At 40.7% G+C, this 23465-nt stretch overlaps 1 protein-coding gene across 8 annotated transcripts in view; it reads left to right on the forward strand.

Moving 5' to 3' along the window:
* Positions 1-23465, forward strand: part of mag (myelin associated glycoprotein) — a 90371-nt gene that overhangs the window by 54822 nt on the left and 12084 nt on the right. For 5 of the 8 annotated variants that reach the window (XM_062539681.1, XM_062539680.1, XM_062539679.1 and 2 more), the window contains one exon: positions 21520-21622. The exons of the other annotated variants lie outside the window; for them this stretch is intronic. In XM_062539681.1, coding sequence (XP_062395665.1) covers positions 21520-21622 — 103 coding nt within the window. The remainder of the gene's footprint in view (positions 1-21519; positions 21623-23465) is intronic. 8 annotated transcript variants of the gene reach the window in all.

Genomic DNA, 23465 nt, shown 5'->3' on the forward strand with positions numbered 1-23465 from the left:
CTTGAAATATTCACAAGATTCCATAGAAATGTAATATTAGTGTAATTTGATCCAACATTAGTTATCCAGATGTATAGACAAAGAAATGGTAATAATATATATATTTTTGTAATCATTCCATATTTAGTGTAGTCATTCCGTATCAGAACCCCTGAAGAATAATCCAAATGCAAGCATGAAACTTCAAAGTGTTACCTTTCATTTGAGACCAAGATTATGCTTCTACAGTAGGCAGTAAGCATTTGATTGTTAGTATGCATTTTGGATAGCCAAAAGTCCTATGGGGAGTTTCCATAGGGCATTTTACAAAATGCATGAGCATACCTTGGCAAACAATGGTCTAAAGTACGTAGTTTTCATTCTATACTGATCTACTTTTGTACCCAGCTTCACGAGACTAGAGCTCAGTTGTGTTTCTAAGTCAGAACCATTGACCAAGAGGGCTGAAATGTGGTCAGTTCAGAGGTGCTTGTTATCCATCAGAATATTTATTCTAGTCTCTGTGGCTCTGTGCCAGTACTTCACATAACTATCCTGATTGTCTCCTAAGAAACTATAGGGTCTCAGCTTTCCAAAGAGGTCAGGCATTTGTATAGGAACAATGTCCTATAAGTAGATGATGTGCAATGTAAGGGGAAAAAAATCAAAATGGGCCATTTGCAAGTACTGTATGCATTTGAGTATAGGCTGTGCTTGATATGACTAGAAACTAATTAACCTTAGATACAATTAATTGCTTGTGTCATTACAGACTTTGCAATGCTTTAATGGCTTAATATAAACTCTGCTGTAGCATTTGGTATTTTGGCACATTATGGCATTAAGATATTCCTGATTTTAGAGATGCGCTGGGACAAGGTAATACCATCCCATACGGGTCCTGGGATGTACATGTAGCCTAATGCATTTTCTTGCTGCCCCCTCATGCAGTGTTTTTTGCATTGTTCACTGATGAGATTATGAGTTATGAGGTTAATACACAGGGACAGTTATTATGGTATCAGTATGGTTTTGTTTCTTTTAAGTTGCATAGAAAACTGTCTTGCGGCTTATACACAATTCGACTAATACACAGGAAGCTAGCTGTGACAATTGATATTAGAAGTGGGAGGTTAATAGATTGAAGATCTCATTGACTTCTTATTTACTTTTTTGACCATTTTTGCAAAATCACTTGAAATCCTATTCCTAACTAACTTACAGCCACTGAGTTGGAAGCACTGCAATGGAAATTAAACACGTCAATCATCTGTGGAACGGGCAAGGCTTGAAAAACTTCAGCTAACTATATTCTGAGCCCTTTATAATCATTTCACAGCTCGTTCGTCAATCTAACTGTCGTACTCCTCCTCCTCCTCCCCATTCCCCCCACGCGCTTGACACTTTCGTGTACACTCATAGCTCGTCACAAGTGCTAAAACGAAACCAACTAGGCCTACTGCACGTCTATTGTATGTGTCACTTCATTTCTATACAAACTAAGACGTTGGATTCGTAGGCCTACAGAAAGTCATGCACCCACCCAATAAATAAGCTATTTAACAAAAATTACATTTTACCATGACTCGAAGAGTGTTGTAAGGATGAAACCGAAACGAAACGGCACATAGCTCCAGTGGAATATTTCAGGAGGTAAAGCCCCGGTAAGAACCAAACCAGATTCTGTTCAATATGCACACACCTATGGCTACTGAAAAATGTGAGGTTCATTTATCAAATGTTATTTGGTTTTATTTTTTTGGAGCAGTAGGTAGCCTATTGGTGCTTTTACGATAATGTATAAACTCTGCCTTCGGGGATTTGTGGAACTATTGCCTACAAGAATGGAGAACTAGCTAGCACAGTAGCCTGCTTGGGGAGGAGGATGATGTGAGCGATTGTATGGAGACTAGAGCTTGTATACTGTACAGACTGGCTGGCATTTTATACAGCTCTGCCCCTGTCAAGTGCCTAGCCTGGCTCGCTCTCTCGCATCTGAATTCTCGCTCGTGCCTCGTGCATGAATGCGTGTCCATGTGGAGTTAGGGCGAAAAGGGTTAAACTGTTTGAGTAGTGTATTTTCAAAATCTGCCGGCCATTTTGCAAATTCCATACCCAACCTTTAAGAATACAAAATAGCAGTGCTTCACCTGAATGAGAATATAATTAATATATATAAATATAAAATATAGTGTATATAAATATACATTAGTAAAATTACAATGTGCACCAAATACCAGTCACAACATGTAAATAGGAAAATGTTAGTCCTTTATTTCACTTTGGAAGCTAGTTGGTTCTAACCACGTCAATTAAATATACAAAGCAAGGCTATCGGTGGGTGCATCAGATAGTTACGGTGCAGTCAGACGCTTGCGTCCGCCAACGTATGCCTCATTTTGGCACATTTCCATAAACGTGAACTGATTGGTTTGTCAGTGTTCGAAAATTTGCATACACGGAATTTCATTGGCTGGCGCTTGCGCGATCCGTCAAAAGTTGAACATTTCTCAACTTTTTAGCGGAGGCAACGTATCTCAGGGAACGCATCGGACCCACAATTCAGTGCGGCATGAAATGAAGTCCAGCCAATGTAAAGTGAATGGGAAAACAACGGACGAACGTTGGCCGACGCAAGCGTGTGACTGCGCCGTTACTGCACACACACAGATGAGAAGGCGACTGTTTTCTGAAGAGGGACGAATCTCAGCTTGTTCGTGTGTTGTTTGTCCTGTAGCATGCAGGCCCAGGGAGTAACAAGGTGAACAAGCTCTCCTAACTGGTAATGGGATGGTTGGTTCTGACATGTCAGAAATGTTGGGCACCCCTTGTCAGGGTATTGAACAGTTGAATCAATTGAAAACATGTGGCATTTTGGTGATTTGATTTGAGGTGATTTATCATTTCTAAATAACCACACAATTCCAGGTTTGGTGGGTCCTATGAGTTTATTTCACACGTATCCACAAGATTAAGTGGGTTGCTACTGTGAAGAAGAAAATGGATGACACTTGCGGTGAGGTGACAGAAATAGTATACCTATGGTATTTTGTTTGCTAGTTAGTGAAGAGTTCAAATATAGGATTATTATTTATTGTCACAAAAATTTTTGATGCAAGGCCTCATGGGATGCCGGACCCTTGTGGATAGTGTGGGTAGTCATGTTATAGCTAACCATCAGACCGTTTAGTGTGAGCACATAGCGTAAATCATGAGCTTTGGTTTATTGTATGCAATTTACTTGTACAGTTTGAGCTGGTATTTAAGAAAACCATTGCTAAAACTGCACATGACAAAACAAACACATGCCTTTTCTTGTAAATGTGATGTTTCTCTGGTTCCTGGACATCTGAAAAAACATCCCGTGTGTGTTTCCCCCTGGAGGTAACCCTGATGACCGGTAGGAAAGTTTTGTTATGTGTCCGCCCGTATACCATTCATCAGCGGTTGAATCTAAAAGGCCAGGGACCCACCGTCCAGTGAAGTTACGCTCTTACCTATGTGATGTAAATAACCTACAGATGGTACGGGTTGAGAATGCTCCTTTCTTTGCCGCGGGAATCCCGAAGGTTCGGGACTTTGTAATTAAAACTGCAACCGCAAGGGGGCAACATAAGACCGCCCTAATAACATGGAGGTTTGGCTCATGCCGGAAAACACGGAAAAACCCGAAGACACCGCGCTGGTGACAAGCGGAGAAAAGAGACATGACGCTCGGCATGTCGGATTGCAGTTGCAGAGTTTTAAAATGTTTTACAGCCTACCTCACAGCTCTCTCACGCGACGTAGCCTATAACTCAGTCAGTCCAGCAGAGATGCCAGAGCAACGTTTTGGTCAATGGAGAGGGAGAGAAATGCTCCGCATATCCGTCTCATTTAATCCGTCTCATTTAATCATTAAAATGAAGGTGATGACTGGCGAAATGAATCAAACAACGTTTCAATAAACCATTGTTGAAATTAATGAAAATGGTTTTAGAAAATCGCCTATAGGCCTATCAGAAGGAAATAGCCTTCAATTCAACCTGAAAGACTCGATAGGCAAACTGGCGGCCCGCGGGCCACATGCGGCCCGCCTCCTCACTCAGTGCGGCCCGCGGATGATCATTTTTACTGTGATTAAAAACGTGTGTTTTTTTTGTTTTTTTTTACCGCACCGTCATTGTAATTATACTGTTCGCCGATAGATTGCGCCTCCTATGCAAACCCCCTCGGGCCCTCGGACCTTTACAATCGCTGAGGAAAAACAGTGCACACATAGAAGAAAAGTAGAAAACTCATTTAGAAAACCGTAGGCTACCTTTCAGTCAAAATCGGAAGCAGTGTCTGTTCATAGAATGGTAAGGCAAACCCATGTCAAGTTTTGCTAGAAACTATATCAGCCATGAAAGATTTAAACTTCAGTCGCCACTACACTACAACACCTTGCGAAAAGTTATCAGAAGTAGCCTGCCCTTTCGCTTGAGCTTGCCAAAGCAAAGAAGCGATATCAGATGGCGAAATTGTTTGGGTGCGTAGTGGAGGTAAAAACTTCGAAACGGTATATTTGTCCCGACGCACGGTGACGTGCATAATTGTTGACATTCTGATAATGTCGAGGGGGGGAGCTGAGACAAATCATGCATGACTGCAAGTAGGCCTACTGTAGCTTACTTTTTGGCGTTGGACGAGAGTACAGATGTGATGGATGTTACATGTTACATCTGTAGGCCTACTCTCATTATGGACGTTAGGGAATGTCTATAAATTCTTAAAAATGGAGTGGGAGCATAAATGCATTGAATATGAGACTTGTTGCACTTCATGATGGGCCATTGTTTTTCAATTCTGTGCCATCATTGAATGGTGATTTATGTGAGCCCTTTGCACTGAAAATAATACTTATCACTGGCTGTAAAATATTTGTATTTGTTGTTAGGGAGTCTATGTAAAAAATGCATTTGAGCATGAAAATTGACATATTTCGTTCTTATTCAGAATTATTTTGCAGCATCAGATGTGCGGAAGTGCGCGGCCACATTTGGCCCTCTGATGGTGATGATAAAAAAATGTGGCCCTCTTAGTCATGAAAGTTGCCCATCCCTGATATGGAATATTTAACGCACAAAGGGCAAACCCATTCATTCGTGCCCAAAGCGTCGCCTGTCTGTGTCAGCAGACTGCAATACAGTCGGTCTCGAGGGGTTAAATAGCGCACGTTACTTGAATTTTAATCTGAAGAAGACCACACGGTCGAAACGTCATTCCTTTGTGCTAAAGAAAAGAAAAGAAAATCAAAAAAGAAGGATTGCAAGTGTGCGAACCTTTTTCCATTTTTTATGATTTACTCTTGTTCTGCACCTTGACCGGTTGAATTTTAAACCAGCTCTTCTCTTACCAGTAGCCTACAGTATATCCTATAGCCATACTTTAATAATCAGATGTTATGCTCATTTTTGTATTGGCTACACCTCATCGGCAAGCACGCACGCAAATGCTGGTTTTGCACATCTACAATAGGCTAATTGCATGGCCAGGCTATATATAATAGGCTTAGGACTGTATTTTGCCTTCGTGCAACTTTAGTTGTGCTGAATCTAAATTATTGTCAGTAAGGATAGGTCATATTACCAAATGGTGAACCTCGAAAATTATTTAGGATATAGAGAGCCGTGTACATTACGCACTACAGTTATTTTTTAGGCTATTGTTTTATTTGAGTGTTTTTGTCTACCATGACAAACATAGTTGAAACGTTCGCTCTAAACTTATTTCCAATCAGCTTTCACAATCAGCTACAGCTGCGCCGATGATCACCATGAAACTCGCAATGTCTATACAGAACTGCTTTCACTTCCCCGAGTCGCGAACGCAACATGCACAACAATACACCGATATTTAGCAAACACATGTATTTCCAGCTCTCAAAACCGATGAGGTCCAGATCTCAGTGGCCTCATAGCTGCCTACAGCCATGCATAGTAAGCCTAATGATAGCCTAGACCTAATAGTTATGACATTAATAGCCTATTAATGACCTCATGTCGGAATGGCACGTTGTTTGAAAAAAAAAAAGTTATAAATACCGCCGAGTGGGGATATGTCGGAATGAACAGCGGATACCAGCTGGGTTGTAAAACATTCTAAAACTCTGCAACTGCTATCTGACATGCCGAGCGTCTGTTCAATACAGAAGAAGACTTTTAAGATGATTGTTGGCAAATTTGCCAAACACAATTCGGGAGAAGCAGCGGACAGGAGCGCCACCACAAGCAAGCACTTCTAGCCCAAATTAACATTGCAACGTTGCCTATGACTAAAGTGTCTAAGGAGGCTAGTCCTAATATTACATTTGATTGGTACAGTACCTGCACTGCAAGACATCTACTCCAGAAGAGTACAGATGGTACGGGTTGAGAATGCTCCTTTCATTCCCGCACATCGGGACTCCCGAAGCATCGGGAAAACTGCAACCGCAAGGGGGCAACATAGACCGCCCGAGTTTTCGAATGTTTACAGCCTACCTCACAGCTCTCTCACTCGACGTAGCCTATAACTCAGTCAGTCCAGCAGAGATGCCAGAGCAACGTTTTGGTCAACGGAGAGGGAGAGAAATGCTCCGCATATCCGTCTCATTTAATCATTAAAATGAAAGTGATTGGCGAAATTAATCAAACGACGTTTCAATAAACCATTGTTGAAATGAATGAAAATGGTTTTAGAAACCTATAGGCCTATCAGAAGGACTAGCCTATTTCCTTCAATTCAACCTGAAATAGGCTACTCGAAAGGCAACCTTAGATTAATTCATGAATTCATTACGGTTACAAGACCGCATTTCCGTGAATAGGCTATTATTGTCAACGTCAAGGCGAAGACGAAAGAGATGGACAAGATGGACATTTTGGCAACATTTACATGCTAGGAATACTTAGAAATGTGTAAGCTATTTTAAAACGGAGGCTTGTTCATTTTAACCGGCGACGTTTCAAGTACATTTCCCGAATAAAGCCTATTGAAGTTCACATCCAGCTGTGGCGCAAGTGGTTGATGCATAGGTATCGTATGCCAGCGACCGGGGTTCGAAACCTAGTCGAAGAACCTCTCCGGAACCCATCAAAAGAAAATGCATCGATTTATTAAAAGAAACGAAAGACTTCCTGTTTTGAGATTCTTTTTATGTTTGCGATGTCTGCTGAAAGGAAAAGTTAATATGTTAATTCGTGGTTCAGCGCGCACTCACACACATTTTTACATTGACATAGTGTCGGGCTCAAGTGTCGTGTCGTCCTCAGTGCCGCATATAGGCTATAATGTAGTGACCTGGTTAGACGAGTGTGGGGGAGGGGGAATGATCGCACAAGACAATAATGCTCTTCATGAAATGGATCTCACAGGCGGCTGTCTGTTTTTAAATGTAGCCTACTAGGCCTACACCACTTGCGAAATCGGACGTGGCACATAGCCTAATTATTAGGCTACTGGATAGCAAATCCATAGACTTTGTTCATCCTATATCCTTAAAATGAAAGTGATGACTGGCGAAATTAATCAAACGACGTTTCAATAAACCATTGTTGAAATGAATGAAAATGGTTTTAGAAACCTATAGGCCTATCAGAAGGAAATAGCCTTCAATTCAACCTGAAATATGCTACTCGAAAGGCAACCTTAGATTAATTCATGAATTCATTAGGCTACGGTTACAAGACCGCATTTCCGTGAATAGGCTATTATTGTCAACGTCAAGGCGAAGACGAAAGAGATGGACAAGATGGACATTTTGGCAACATTTACATGCTAGGAATACTTAGAAATGTGTAGGCCTAAGCTATTTTTTTAAACGGAGGCTTGTTCATTTTAACCGGCGACGTTCAAGTAGGCTACGGCGACGTTCAAGTACATAGGCCGAATAAAGCCTTTCGAAATTCGTATCCAGTTGTGGCGCATGTGGTTGAAGCATAGGTATCTTACGCCAGCGACCGGGGTTCGAAACCCAGTCGAAGAACCTCTCCGGAACCCGTCAAAACAAAATGAATCGATTTATTAAAAGAAATGAAAGATTTCCTGTTTTGAGATTCTTTTTATGTTTGCGATGTCTGCTGAAAAGAAAAGTTAATATGTTAATTCGTGGTTAAGCGCGCACTCACACACATTTTTACATTGACATAGTGTCGGGCTCAAGTGTCGTCCTCAGTGCCGCATAGGCTATAGGCTATAATGTAGTGAACTGGTTAGACGAGTGTGGGGGAGGGGGAATGATCGCACAAGACAATAATGCTCTTCATGAAATGGATCTCACAGGCGGCTGTCTGTTTTTAAATGTAGCCTACTACACCACTTGCGAAATCGGACGTGGCACATAGCCTAATTATTAGGCTACTGGATAGCAAATCCATAGACTTTGTTCATCCTATATCCTTGGCGGAGATAATAATTAGGCATATCAAATTAAAAGCACACTACGACAGGTATACTTGTGTGATCACGCAACACAAGAGAGCATTTAGCGATGGGACAGTTGTGAATGAGTGCTTAACACCCTGGAGTCTAAATACCCCCGGGGGATTTGAAAAACTGTTCCAAACACACATCTCAATCTCTGCTTTTATCATATTATAGAGACACCTTTAGAAGCCTTTAATCAACTCGTTTTCAAATATATAGCCTATGTTTTAAGAGAATATGGCAATGATAATGGCACTTTCTAAAAACAATAAATTCGTAGGATTTGTCCTCTCACCTGCAGCAGGCCCATTCAAAAGCCCATCCACCTAATTTGCATTTGAAAGAGCCAATCACTAAAGTGACACATTTAGTCTAGCCTACTTTATTAGTTTTTTTTGACCCCTCTAATAAATTGCCTATAGTCCTACTACGATAATGGAGGAAGGGCTGCCTAACTGATCCCCCTAAGAGTTTTTTCATAAGATAAAATGTTTACTCTATTTAAGTTTAGGATTTGGTAGACAAGACAACCTCGGAAAAGTTCTTCAGATAAACAATGTTTTATTGAATTAAAGGAAAGAAAATGTATCGCCAGGGTTTCGGGGCTTGCGAAGGCATTCGTTGATCTTATCGATGCAGTCCTTGCGGCCACTTCTCCCCATCGTAGGAAACTTTCTGCTTAGTGTTGACAAAGGTCTTGACGTTGTGTGGCAGTGCTTGCTTGCCCTTCGATCCATCCCAGTTGGTGGTTTTGCACCAGGCTCTAGTGCTCCTTTGTGGTGATGGCTCTGAAGAGCAGGCATCCGTATCTACCAGTGATGCGCGGGCTGATCCAAATCGAGCGGGCGACCGCGGTCACCCGCGGTCACCCGCGGTCACCCGCGGTTATGGGTCAAGAAAAAATATTTTTAATGATATGCGGGTCATGTTTGGTCGGGTCGGTAAAAAAAATAAATTGTCATTTATATCGTACATAATTGTCTTTAGAAGAAAAAGACATAAGTTGCAGCATTCCCACTGAAACGCGATTCTATCCCCCACATTTTGTCACGAACATGTAGAAATGCACTTGTTGTTTCTGCGTAGACAGACCCTCGGCTACACTTGACATGCAGTTGTGTTCTGTTCTCAGAGCATATGCTTTCTCTGTCTATGATCTGCAGCTTTTATCTCGAACTGCTGGCCTCTACAGAAAGTGGCAGAATCGTCTACTGAGCAGCGAAGTTGCCGATGCAATGCGTGTTTCTCAAGTCTGATAATTTCCAGCAAGATCGAATGGTATTATGGAAAGAAAAATAAACTAAAAGTTTCCCAAATCAGGAAATATTTCTTACTTTAATGTCATCAAGGCATATAGCCTACAATTGGTATGAGCATGCAATATGTGCGTCCTTGCGCAACTTATAGGCCTAGTGGCTCGTTGGAAAGCCCCACGTCTGCTCTTCCCCACGTCGTGCAATAAAGGTTTCATCTCGCTGCAATTTATAATCGCGGAGCAATGGACTTTTGGTCCATTGATGAAGACGTTAATAAAGAGTTTCTTAATAATATTCTATGCCTGCATTTCATGCTTGGGAGAGCTTCAAGGCATTCATGTGAGGAACGGCTGAAACAGAATTTGTATAGGAAAATCCTAGGCTAATTATGTTCAATGTTGAGTCAAACAGCCACATTTTTGGATGAATGCTGACACGGAACAAAAAAAAGGTAGACCAAATGCATGTTTCCCAAATTCTGAGCAATTATAGGCTATATATAATTAGGCAATATAGGCTATTATTGTTTTACATGCATATGAGATACCAATTTTGCATAGCTCAATGACGCTACGACTAAGTTAGACTAGGCTACTTTTTACAATAAGCGGGTCGGGAAGCGGGTCGGGTCCTGTATTTCAATATTTTTTTTTTGCGGTCCGAGTTGCGGTCGGGTTAGTTGTAAACGGCGGGGCGGGGCGGGGCGTTCAGACACGTACCCGCGCATCACTGGTATCTACCAACGTTGCCGCGACTCTGTTGGTGAATTCGAGCATGTTGTTCTAATCTGGGCCAACAGCAAGCAAAGTCACGTCATCGTGCTGAGAAGGAACTTGAATGCTGTTGTCGAATGTGGCAGAGAATACAGAAGAAGACTTTAACTATTACTTATATATTCTTATGACGAAACGCGAAGAAAAAATACGAGGACTGACCATCTCGCCTCTCCGCGTTTCCCCCAATAGGCCTACCATGGCGACAAAGAAATAAATATGATTTGACATTTTAATGTTTGTAGCGCGCCAGTTTACCCAGTGTGTGTGCATTGAGTAGTTCCTTAAAATACGGAACAAAGAGCGTCCCGTAGGCTATCTGTTCAATACAGAAGAAGACTTTAACTATTACTTATATATTTCTTATAACGAAACGCGAAGAAAAAATACGAGGACTGACCATCTCGCCTCTCCGCGTTTCCCCCAATATCATGGCGACAAAGAGAAATGCATATGATTTGACATTTTAATGTTTGTAGCGCGCCAGTTTACCCAGTGTGTGTGCATTGAGTAGTTCCTTAAAATACGGAACAAAGAGCGTCCCGTAGGCTATCTGTTTAATACAGAAGAAGACTTTAACTATTACTTATATATTTCTTATAACGAAACGCGAAGAAAAAATACGAGGACTGACCATCTCGCCTCTCCGCGTTTCCCCCAATATCATGGCGACAAAGAGAAATAAATATGATTTGACATTTTAATGTTTGTAGCGCGCCAGTTTACCCAGTGTGTGTGAATTGAGCAGTTCCTTAAAATACGGAACAAAGAGCGTCCCGTAGGCTATCTGTTTAATACAGAAGAAGACTTTAACTATTACTTATATATTTCTTATAACGAAACGCGAAGAACAAATACGAGGACTGACCATCTCGCCTCTCCGCGTTTCCCCCAATATCATGGCGACAAAGAGAAATAAATATGAGTTGACATTTTAATGTTTGTAGCGCGCCAGTTTACCCAGTGTGTGTGCATTGAGTAGTTCCTTAAAATAGCCTACGGAACAAAGAGCGTCCCGTAGGCTATCTGTTTAATACGGAAGAAGACTTTAACTATTACTTATATATTTCTTATAACGCTGGCTGTAGGCGATTTCTATAACCATTTTCATTCATTTCAACAATGGTTCATTGAAGTGTCGTTTGAATAATTTCGCCAGTCATCACCTTCATTTTAATGATTCAGTGAGATTAAGGAGTCGACTATTGACGGATATGCGGTCTTCATCATTAAATGCAGTTGAAACTTTCTGCCACCTGGTGGTTGTTTGGGTACATTGCCTTAGCCTCGAAAAAAATCGGCTTGACGCACTGCGGGATCTCTTCGGGAGTCCCGCGGGAGAAGGTGCATTCTCAACCCGTACTCACTGTACTTCTAAGGGCCCAAAAGATTCTGAAGGGCTCTTCTCATCCAAACAATGGACTGTTCAAGCCATTGAGATCAATAAGATTTTAACAGAGAACAAGGTAATATGGTCCATAAATCCACTCTATATCCCTTTTAAACTTTAAATGGATTTTAAGATAAGTTTAAAGGCTGAATTGGTTGACATAGCTTTTACAGGTCATATTTTGTGTTATGAACAATGAAAGACTTAATAAAACAATATTTTACCTGAGTTTTTGCTTTGGCTTATTTTACCCAACACATTGGCTCATCTTACCCCGTGCATGGGGTAAGTTGAGCCACTTGACCACTTTTTTTCAAAAGGGCATATCACTGGGTCTATAAAATGTTTTCAATTATTTTTTTAGTCAAATAGTAGCAGGACACTTTGAATTTTGATATGGTATGAAGATTGCAAAAAAAGTCGTCTTTGACATGACGCTGTGATTAAAAATGTAAAAAGTGGCTCGTCTTACCCCTCTCTCCCTAATGTCTGTTAGCCTGATGTAGCCATACTCAATTTCTATTTAGAATTTGAGTCTGACAGTGCATGATTGGGACATGATTAAGGGGTGCATATCAACTGACACAGGGGGAAAACTGCCTCTGCACTCAATTGGATAAAACTTACCAATCAGAACAAAATAGCATGTACTGTAGGGAAAACAGCCATTGACCAATGAGATAAGAAAAATTCTCCTCAAGTGTCTCTAGCATGGAGGTATTATATATAGTCAACGCCATATTAAGCAGCATCAAGTTCTCCCAAGTAACTTGGCTTCTCTCCAACCACAAGATGATTTACAAAATGATGCCTCTGTTGCAGATTGAGTGAGTCCAACACAGATTATGCTCATCGGATGGATTGCTGTTTTCTAGTGGCTGGTGTTTTGGTGCCACTCCAGATTTTGTCTCTTAGACAGATTCTTGGTGCATAAAATACATGTACACTTGTATTTTACTAAAGTAATTTTTTTTTTTCTATTCTTGATGAATATTTTACATTTTTGCCTTCTTTCACATAGCCTCCTATGCCATGATAGCTAGCAACCTAGCAAGTTAGCATAGCCCTTGCATGCAGCTATCTGGAGACCAGGGGGTCAAGACTGTGTAGATTAGCTTCAGCATGTTAGCATGCGCCATTTTCAAGTATGGTGCCGTACGGAGCATTTAGAACCAGCCCCGTGCATGAACATCTGTGTTGGGCACAAGCTCTCATGCGCGTACATGTTGGTGGACTGGCACCCAGGGGGTCAGGATTTGACTGATTAGCTTCGCCGATTAGCAAGGCACTTCCTCGTCGCCATTTTCCCGAAATACATCATGTCCGATGGCGTTTTCCCATAGTTTTCCTCATGCTGATTGGTGGCTGTTCCACCCTCAGCTCATGCACGAGCTTAGTGTGGGCACGAGCTCTCCTTCTGTACCTTACGTCAATCAGTAACCTGGCACTTTATTGGCTAAGTAAAACGGCACCGGAAACAAGCCCCTTGAAACGCCATGTTGAAGCCTGAAAAAATCGTTCAATTTTGGCAATTTTCACTAGCCTAGCATTCCCAGCATTCCCATTGAAATGAATGGGGGCGGGACTTGTACACTTTCTCCAGTTCTTAGACTGCGTTCATGCAGCTCGGAACCTCGGAGGACCTGCCTTTAAAAAGTCCCGACCTCCGAAAAAATTGTGTTCATGAGATCAGTTCGGAAAATAAATACAGGAAACGCATAAATACCTTATTACAACTGCTTAGTATGGTTGAGCAAGAAGGAAATTGTCTTGGGCGAGTGTTTCTGTCTGTGTTGTTAATTTAGTGACAAATTACCTTGCCTATTCGTAATGACAGTGAAATTCACCTCTTGTGTTGTTGCAAGGGAGGCCGTCGTGGTTGGAGAATATGATAGTGACGTCAAGTCGGACACCTCGGGGCACAAAACTTCCGCACGAGTCTCCGAGCAAAAAATCCAACCCGACCTAGCGTTCATGTCATTTTTCCGCTATCGGAGGTCAGACATTTCCGAGGTTCCGAGCTGCATGAACGCAGTATTATAATACCTCCATGCTGGCACCTATCTGCCGGCTACAGCCAATCGTTACTCAGTGTGGGACTCTACTCGGACTCAGGTGTGCGTTCCCGAGCAACTTTTACTTCTTCTTGTTATGCGGCAAACAATTCTGTGCATTATCGCCACCCTCTGAATTGGATGATGACTCCCTTTTTACAGAAAAAAGTCCAATAAAAATCTGGTCCATGCGTCATTGACAGTACAAATTTGCCACTTTCTAAAGTGGCAAATTTGCCACATTATAAAGTCGCACATTTGCTGGATCAAATGGGAAGCTAGACTAAGCCAGGCAGGGTTTTTGTGTTTAGGTCAGGGGTCGGCAACCTGCGGCTCTAGAGCCGCATGCGGCTCTTTAGCGCCACCCTGGTGGCTCCCTGGAGCGTCTTCAAAAATGTATGAAAATGAATGGGGGGATTTTTGTTTGTTTGTTTTAATATGGTTTCTGTATGAGGACAAACATTCTTAACGTTTTCCAATGTTGTAAAAATGTGCATAATAAATATTGAAGTTCAACATTTCTGTTAACGAAGATTTGATAGTCTGCGACACACGTTTCAGGGCGGCGCCGCGCCAGGCAGGTGGCTGTAAACCAGTGGTTGTCAACAAACCGGCGGGTGTGTCAGCATGGGCCATGCCATGGATCCCAAAGGGAAAAAGAGAAAGATAGCCGATGAGATCAGAGAATTTAAGGCAGAATGGGAATCATTTGCTTTCATTGCCATTGCGGAAGGATTGCCTGCATGTTTGCTTTGTAATGAGAAGTTGGCGAACAACAAAAAGAGAAAGACATTTAGAAAGACATTTTCAGGGAAGGCATGCTACATTTGCAGCCGACTACCCAGTTGGGACTGAGAGAAAAAGTGCGATTGCAGTAGCCTACTTCTGGAGAATTTTTGTTGCAACCTGAGAGATATTAAAACGTGGAAAACAACGGTTCACGGATGGTGATTACACGAAGTTGAACTTAAAGCACCATATACAGCGGAGTAGTCACGTGGTGTGTCATTCTCTCCGAGATGCGCTGCAGGGAAAAACATTTAATCATGAAAGCTCATGATGTAGCCTCGTTGTAGCTTACTTAGTCATATTATAGCCTACACTTACAGCCTGTGTTGCCTTCATATAAGGCTTACATAAGGCTTTTCATTTTTTGCGGCTCCAGACAGATTTGCTTTTTGTTTTTTTGGTCCAAAATGGCTCTTTGAACATTTTGGGTTGCCGACCCCTGGTTTAGGTGGTCGAAGTCATCTCGAATTCCTAGCGAATTGTATGCATAGCTTCTAATGTAGGCTATTTGGCTTTGTTTCCTTTTATTGTGTGCTCAAATTACCCTGGGAAGAGGAGTTGGGAAGGAGACTCAAACCCAGCTGTGTGTAGTATGTGTAGGCTATTGTAGCGCTGAGGCTGTAGGCTAGCCCCCTTGCTGGACTGCTCTGTCTGTTTCCCCCATTGGTTTCCCCTGTGCCTCCTGTTTTCCCGGTCTATGCGCACGCTCATGTGTGTATGTACGTGCGAGAGAGTTGTGTGATTGGACGAGTGGACGAGAGATTGACTGATTTAGCAGTGAGTTTATTGTTTTTCGAGTGTACACCTCCTGCTGCCCCGTGTACTAGCATGTACAACTTCAGAAAAATAAATGATCCCAAGTTTGGAACGACATCTCAGCCTCCCTGTCTCCTATAACCTCCCATCGACGCTGCAACATTTTCCAGTAAACTATCAAAAAGAGAATAGAATCAGCTGTGTCGGCGTCACGCTTTTATACTCTATCAAGCGAGCAATCACAGCGCAGAGCAGAAACGACTAGTTACACTGTTACACACAGACTTTATAATGTGCCAATTTTTTGACTTTATAAAGTGGCAAATTTGGGACTTTTTTTCTTGGAATATTCGACTTTTTTTGGTATTTTTAATGTGATGCTGAATAAGATGGGACATAGACCTGCACTTAGTTTCAGGACATATTGGCACACATTACAGTTCTGCTTTATTAATAAGTAAATGTAGTAACTTACATGAAGTTGATAAGCATAATAGTTAAGTTAACTGTTATCACTATCACACTATACTGTACTGTACTATACTGTAACATGTCTGCTAGTTAAATCAAGACAGGGCACCTCAGAGCATGACTGCCCCACTGAGTTCAACAGTTAGACAACACAAAACTTGGGAATCAGAAGTTAATGCACATTTGAGGTGATAATGTGGCCACTGTAAATGGGCAAAATATACGACAATATATTTCCCACTTTTATACGTGTTCTGTCTACGTCCGGCGCTTCGATGAGGTTGAATTGGACTGTAAAAATATCTGAGAAGTTAGATGGCAATTGTATTAGGAATTTCACCAAGAATCTGACTCCATAGATATATTGTACCTCTAATACATTACCAAATAACTAGTTTGTTTAACTATGGCAGAGAATGGCATGGCACAACTAGACTTTAGAGATATGCAAACTGAGCGAGGAGAATTAACCATTTATTAGGCCTTGAGCCTTAGGTAAGAGTAAAAGTATCAGTAATTATCCTTAAACAAAGTAACAAAGGATAAGTAATCTTAACCTCAAAACAAACAATAAACTTGGACTTAAACCTTAACAAGTTACCAAGTTACAATGCTACATACACCAGATAAAACAATATATCAAATAATGAAAATAACAAACCCCATAAAGAAATCAAAAGATAGAGAGAGAGAGAGAGAAAGGCAGGGGGAGAGAGAGAGAGAGAGAGAGAGAGAAAGAGAGAGACAGGGGCAGAGAGGTCAGTGTGACCTCTTGCCTAGACCAGAGCAGAGCAGGAAGAGAAGAGTCACCTCTTGCCCAAAGCTGAGAAAGTGAGAGAAGAGAGCGCATCACACCAAGAGATTCCCTTTTCATCCATCCAGCCACTCCCGACTCAGCAGGGCTTCTTTACCTGAAAGTGGGTGTGGCGTCTAAAACTCTATAGTGTATTTCTTAGTCTATAACCATGTACAAATATTAGATTGCAATGAAACTGTGATTAGGCTGTTGCCCACATTACAAGTATTAATTCAAGACCAAACATGGATGTATTACATTTACAACATACATTTTATGAGTATTTCAGAAGTTGTCAATTTGACTTTCACTGAATCGATGGGGGAAGTGTTGATGGCTGCTTGATGGGGTTCCGGCCACAGCCAGCTGAGACAACAATGAGCTATCAGAAGCTCACACAGATGTAAATTAGCAGCAAAAGGCATTCAGCTCTCATCTGCCTCAAAGGAATCTGAAAACCTGCCTTACAGATTCGCCCCCTTGACAACTGAGACACAAAGTTAACAGATTGTCAAAATTAAGGCCAGTCATCCATATTCACATATTTGTCCATAGTGTCCAAAGGAATCTCTCAGAGTAGTTTTCACATTAGTTGACCGAGCTTCTCCGGTCCGAAACAAGTTCTCAGGATCAGGTGAGCATTGATGTAGCGTGGAACATTCTTCTTTGTGTAAAAGCAATCTGGAGTTGAGCAGAATCGTGAGAGTATCGTCTGTCTGCTGTAACATTAGAATATCAATAGTCTTTTGCTTTTTCGATGAGTTGGGCATGTATATAGGGAAAGACAGGAAAGAGAGAAAGAGCAAAACAAACAAACCAATATACAGATTTCAAAATAAATGGAATTAAACACATTCTGGTGTATCTCAAATTGAAAAAAAAATGTTTCATAAGATAAATCATCTTTGTTACTGGCATTATTTGCATACTGAATACAAATCTATCAAGAAAATCAAATCAAATAATCAAAGAATGTATATAAAATGATAGTGGTTAAAAGGAATGCAAATTAGTTCATCCCAGCAGTTAAAATTCTTCAATTTAAATCATTAATCGAAATTTCACTTGTGTGTGACTGTGTGTATATGTGCTTTATCACTTCTTAACACTGTAAGAAGTCAATATTTTAGCTATAAGAATAATTGTACCACCAACATCTGTCTATGTGCTTTGAAGCAAAACATTTACAGAATTTATGCCCTTTTATATAAGCATACAACAAAGTCAGTATATAACATTTATCTTATACTTAAATGTGTAAATTATTTTTAGAGTGAGCATGAATGTTAGTACAACACTGTCTGCCACAGCAGTCAGCCATGTGTACGTCTCCTTGGCAGATCTGTGTGTACAACATTTGTTCAATTTAGAAGTAAATCAGTGTGTCAGCAATTCATTTGGAAAAATTAAGTAAGCATGAGTCATCCTTGATTGTTAAGCGTCACACAGGCATCCAAAATCCAACTCAATAGGGTTTAGTGTTAGTCAATAATCTGTAACATGCACACCTAAGGAATTATCTCTCTATCAGGGGCTTATCTGTAGTCATAAAATATTTTACCTCATATCCATAACTCTTTGGCTCATGGACCGTTTAACGACAACAATTTGTTTATATCAGACTAGGCCTAGTTTTTCACGCAGGGGCTCTTTTGGCTTGGTGATAACAACACTGGTATAAAGCAGGGATTATTTCGTTTGGCTAGCCCTTAAAATGAGTACATATCAAAAAAATGTAAAGAATAAGCATACTACTGGCATTGGTAGGTGCTTTCAAGCAGAAACACTTAAAGGTCTATCCCTCTACAGGGGTATACAACAAAGCCAGTACATATCGTATCATCTTCAAATTAAATAAACAAAAACTCATTGTCTGGATATGTGACTAACAAATTTCTCATCAGAGAAAACAACCTCGAGAGGGCACTGTTACAGGAGATGGCTATGTATTAAAAGGTGTTAAGACCCGGCTGAACAGTCTAATTATCCGTGATGTCTCATTTTTAACTGCAGATTTGATCATAGTGAGAAGTTCATCTTGCAAACCGTTTTGTTGTTTGTGAGGAGGCTTGTTTCGCTCGCGGCGCTTCAGGTAATATGGCGGAGGTTTCCCCAATCCGAGGGTCCAGCATTGTTGCTCGTCATGGCCCACTTTATGGCACGAATTGCAGAATCTGCTCGCTTTGGGTCCGCGTTTGTGGCCTTGTCGTTTCTTGACCAAGCTTTGGCTGTTTGTGTCCACGTGTCTCACTGAGGCCACAGCGCATTCGTCAGGTAGAGGTCCATTTTCAGGAGAGACAGACCTACTGGTGCTTGGGTTGTCTTGCAAAACAACAATGTCTGGGACCTCATTAGAAATATCAGCATCTCTCACATCAGAACAAGATTGCAAAACATGATCAGAAACAGCATCGGTGTTCACCGTAACATCTTTTGCATCAGTCATTTGCATTGAAATGCGAAGTGTTTCAATTTCATTCATTTTCTTTTGCAATATTAAAGACACGAGGCCTTCCACCATTGAAGGCTGTATATCACTTTTCCCCGTCTCAGTGCACGCCCAGAAATCATATATCTCCAACTCGCTAGAGTGAATTGTGATTCCTTCATGTGCTAGTTTGTCTAATGTGCCTTTGTATTTTAATGTTTTTCTCCATGCAGATAATACCACATTTTCAGGTGTGATGTTCCTTAAGAGGGCCATAGCCGCGAGAGTTATTTTTTCTGAATATTATGGTGAAATGTTAACATCAATGCACGTCTTCAAGAAATGTTAAATGTACTCACCAAATTTCAGAGATAGAATCAAATCACTCACGACGACGATTCGCTGCTGTTGAGTAGAGACGTTTACATCTATTGTTTAAGGCGCGGACCGACGTAACTGGAATGCTTGTTTTAAAAGCAGTTTCAGATCACTAAAGGGGTCACCAACTGTAAATGGGCAAAATATACGACAATATATTTCCCACTTTTATACGTGTTCTGTCTACGTCCGGCGCTTCGATGAGGTTGAATTGGACTGTAAAAATATCTGAGAAGTTAGATGGCAATTGTATTAGGAATTTCACCAAGAATCTGACTCCATAGATATATTGTACCTCTAATACATTACCAAATAACTAGTTTGTTTAACTATGGCAGAGAATGGCATGGCACAACTAGACTTTAGAGATATGCAAACTGAGCGAGGAGAATTAACCATTTATTAGGCCTTGAGCCTTAGGTAAGAGTAAAAGTATCAGTAATTATCCTTAAACAAAGTAACAAAGGATAAGTAATCTTAACCTCAAAACAAACAATAAACTTGGACTTAAACCTTAACAAGTTACCAAGTTACAATGCTACATACACCAGATAAAACAATATATCAAATAATGAAAATAACAAACCCCATAAAGAAATCAAAAGATAGAGAGAGAGAGAGAGAAAGGCAGGGGGAGAGAGAGAGAGAGAGAGAGAGAGAGAAAGAGAGAGACAGGGGCAGAGAGGTCAGTGTGACCTCTTGCCTAGACCAGAGCAGAGCAGGAAGAGAAGAGTCACCTCTTGCCCAAAGCTGAGAAAGTGAGAGAAGAGAGCGCATCACACCAAGAGATTCCCTTTTCATCCATCCAGCCACTCCCGACTCAGCAGGGCTTCTTTACCTGAAAGTGGGTGTGGCGTCTAAAACTCTATAGTGTATTTCTTAGTCTATAACCATGTACAAATATTAGATTGCAATGAAACTGTGATTAGGCTGTTGCCCACATTACAAGTATTAATTCAAGACCAAACATGGATGTATTACATTTACAACATACATTTTATGAGTATTTCAGAAGTTGTCAATTTGACTTTCACTGAATCGATGGGGGAAGTGTTGATGGCTGCTTGATGGGGTTCCGGCCACAGCCAGCTGAGACAACAATGAGCTATCAGAAGCTCACACAGATGTAAATTAGCAGCAAAAGGCATTCAGCTCTCATCTGCCTCAAAGGAATCTGAAAACCTGCCTTACACCACAATACAAAACGATACAATATAAGATGCACCCACAGTTATGGTTGGGTTAAGGTTATCAAAACATGAGAATAGTATTACTGTATGAGTAGTAGTGTAAAAGGAAAAGCTATAAAGTGGAACCAAAATAGTCTTTTTTGGTGATTTAGTGAACATAAACTCATAGACTTGCATGACTAGTAATCTCTACATGTAAATTCCAATGGGATTTTCCTAAACTGAAGATTCAGTACATAAAGCCTATTAAATGTGTTCCTTTTTGACATAATATTTAATTGATTTCAGGTAAGGATGACATGATTGTGATGGAGAACTAAAGGCTCTGCCTTTTACAGTGTATTTCATGTGTACACTGCAATGTTTAGAATTAATACTTGAATAATCTCACAAAATTCTTGAGGTTATTACTGAAATGTAAATAGTTAAGTACTGTATATAAATAAATTGATGTTACAAATTTACAGTAATGATTAAGGCTGTACAGACTGTATGAATACATGCAGCTATGCTCAATCTAGTAGGAAGCCACATACTAGACTTAAAGATAAAAAACATGAAAAATGATATGGCTTCCAAAGTGAACTGGCAGTTAACACTGAGTGCATTAAACACTCTCCTTGTCATTTTGTTTTCCTGAAGAAAATCGATTATGTTTTCTTTGGATCTGCTCTATATTCAAAAACAATATCCATTAATAAGGGCCCCAGTAATAAGACTGGTGATATAATATATTGTTTTAAAATGATAAATGATCAAGCTAATTGTGGTGCCTAGACATAGAGAGAGTCACAAAGAAACAGTGTCTGACCATATGGCACATGTCCCCCAGAGAGAATGGCAACCCTGGGCAGGACCTGGTTTCTAAACTGGAGAATCCATCAATGTTCTACAGCGCAGTCAAGAAGGACAAACACAGTCTCAGGAAGAAAGTGGTGAGAAATATTATAACTATGATGATGCCTGTGGAATGAGTACAAGTAATAACAGTCATTTGTGTTAAATATTGACTTTTTCTTCACTTATATGGTGTTCATGCATTCCATTTTCACCTCCGCCAGCTGGAGTAATTTTTTATTCACTGGCAGTTAATTGATTTTCTTCATGTGATAAATAACTGGGCCAGATCATGTGTACATTATACTATTCCTAATCCCATAAGTAAATAACAAATGGAAAACATGCAAAAAAAAGGTATACTAAAACATGCTAGGATCAGCAACATGAGAAAATAACAATATAATGAATTACAATGGAAACGCCATCAAATGATAATTATTAATAATTTTATTGCCTACATGGATGTCATTGTCGCCTACTCGTTCCTTCTGTTCTCTCCAGTACTTTTAGGCTTTATTAGTAGCATACCTTGGGCTTTTGCAGCATCCCTGACGTAAGATTATGATTAAATAATCTCAGTAATTACTGTGCACCATTTGTTCAATTCAATTCAATTTGACTGATTCCTTTTAGTTGCTGTAATGTTCATCAATGTGAGTCTGTGTACAGGCTTCAGAATAGATGTGTAAATCACGGGCAACTTGGTGTGTGCAAATCCTTTTCACAGCACAGGTATGCATTGTACCTGCGTGATGAGTTGTCTCAACAATAAAGTTCACAAAGTCAACATTATATTCTACTACTGCATGTAGTCAGGTTTCAATCCTTAAACCAGCACCTCACATGACTCAATATTTTGCAAGACCTGGGGCCTAATTTGTAAAACTTTGCGCAGGATGTACGCCAGAAGATGGCGTGCGCACAAAACTCAGAAACCGCATGCGCACAGAAATATTCTGATTTATAAAACTGTGCGCACGCACGTTCCACGCCAATTTCCCTTTATAAATCAAGCTCTACTCTACATTTGCGGCACCTGTGCGTACCTCAAGACACACCCATAATTGCCTATAAATATTCAGCGAAACGCCCTTAATGAATATTGATGTCTGTGGACAACATGCCAAAAACAGCGGGAAAGACAAAGAAAACGCAACTTCATTGACTGTTTGTGGGTTCATAAATGGCGTGAGCAGCCATCGTTTCAGCGGATATCCACTGTCACCTACAACATAACTTGAATGAGTGAAGGGTTGAATGTTTAGAAATGGTCGAACAATTGTTACAAATTCTTTTAGGATTTACACACAGGATTTAAACACGATTTGCCCCCGCACCTACAGTAGAAGCCACCATCGCGCACAGCTCCAGCATTCAGTCTGCGCCCAACGCTACTACAGTATGTCTCAATATGAATCAGGCCACCGGGCGACAACATTTGTGAGCAACATGTCCGTGTCACATATATAACTTGGACAATGAGGGAATGAAAATGCTTCCTGTTAACAGAGGCACATTTATTTTTACTCGGTGCTCTTAGCAATATTATTGCAGTCAATAGCACGGATCACATTTAGGAAATTAGACTTTGCTGCGTTTTTATTTGCCTGTTCACCGTGTAAGGAAAGTTGATATAGTTTGGTGATAAAGCAGTTACACCTCCTAACACGTCTGGCAAAATTCGGCTGAAGGTTGGCTATCCCAGTCCGGTCAGCCAGTTCTCGATTCAGCCAGTGGCAAGAAAGCCGATGCAAGTCACTGGGATGGCATGATTCAGGTGGGTAGGCTTACGTCTCGGCAAATCCCTCTTACTGTATATAGCCTACCATTTGCAAGCCAACAAGCAACATGTTTGAGCCTTGGTGTACAGTATTATTGACAAATAACACAACATGCATGAAAGTCATAAGTGGATAATTAACAAAAATTAGGCTATCA

The sequence above is a fragment of the Sardina pilchardus genome, chromosome 6, assembly GCF_963854185.1.
Source record: "Sardina pilchardus chromosome 6, fSarPil1.1, whole genome shotgun sequence".
Classification (NCBI taxonomy): Eukaryota; Metazoa; Chordata; class Actinopteri; order Clupeiformes; family Clupeidae; genus Sardina; species Sardina pilchardus.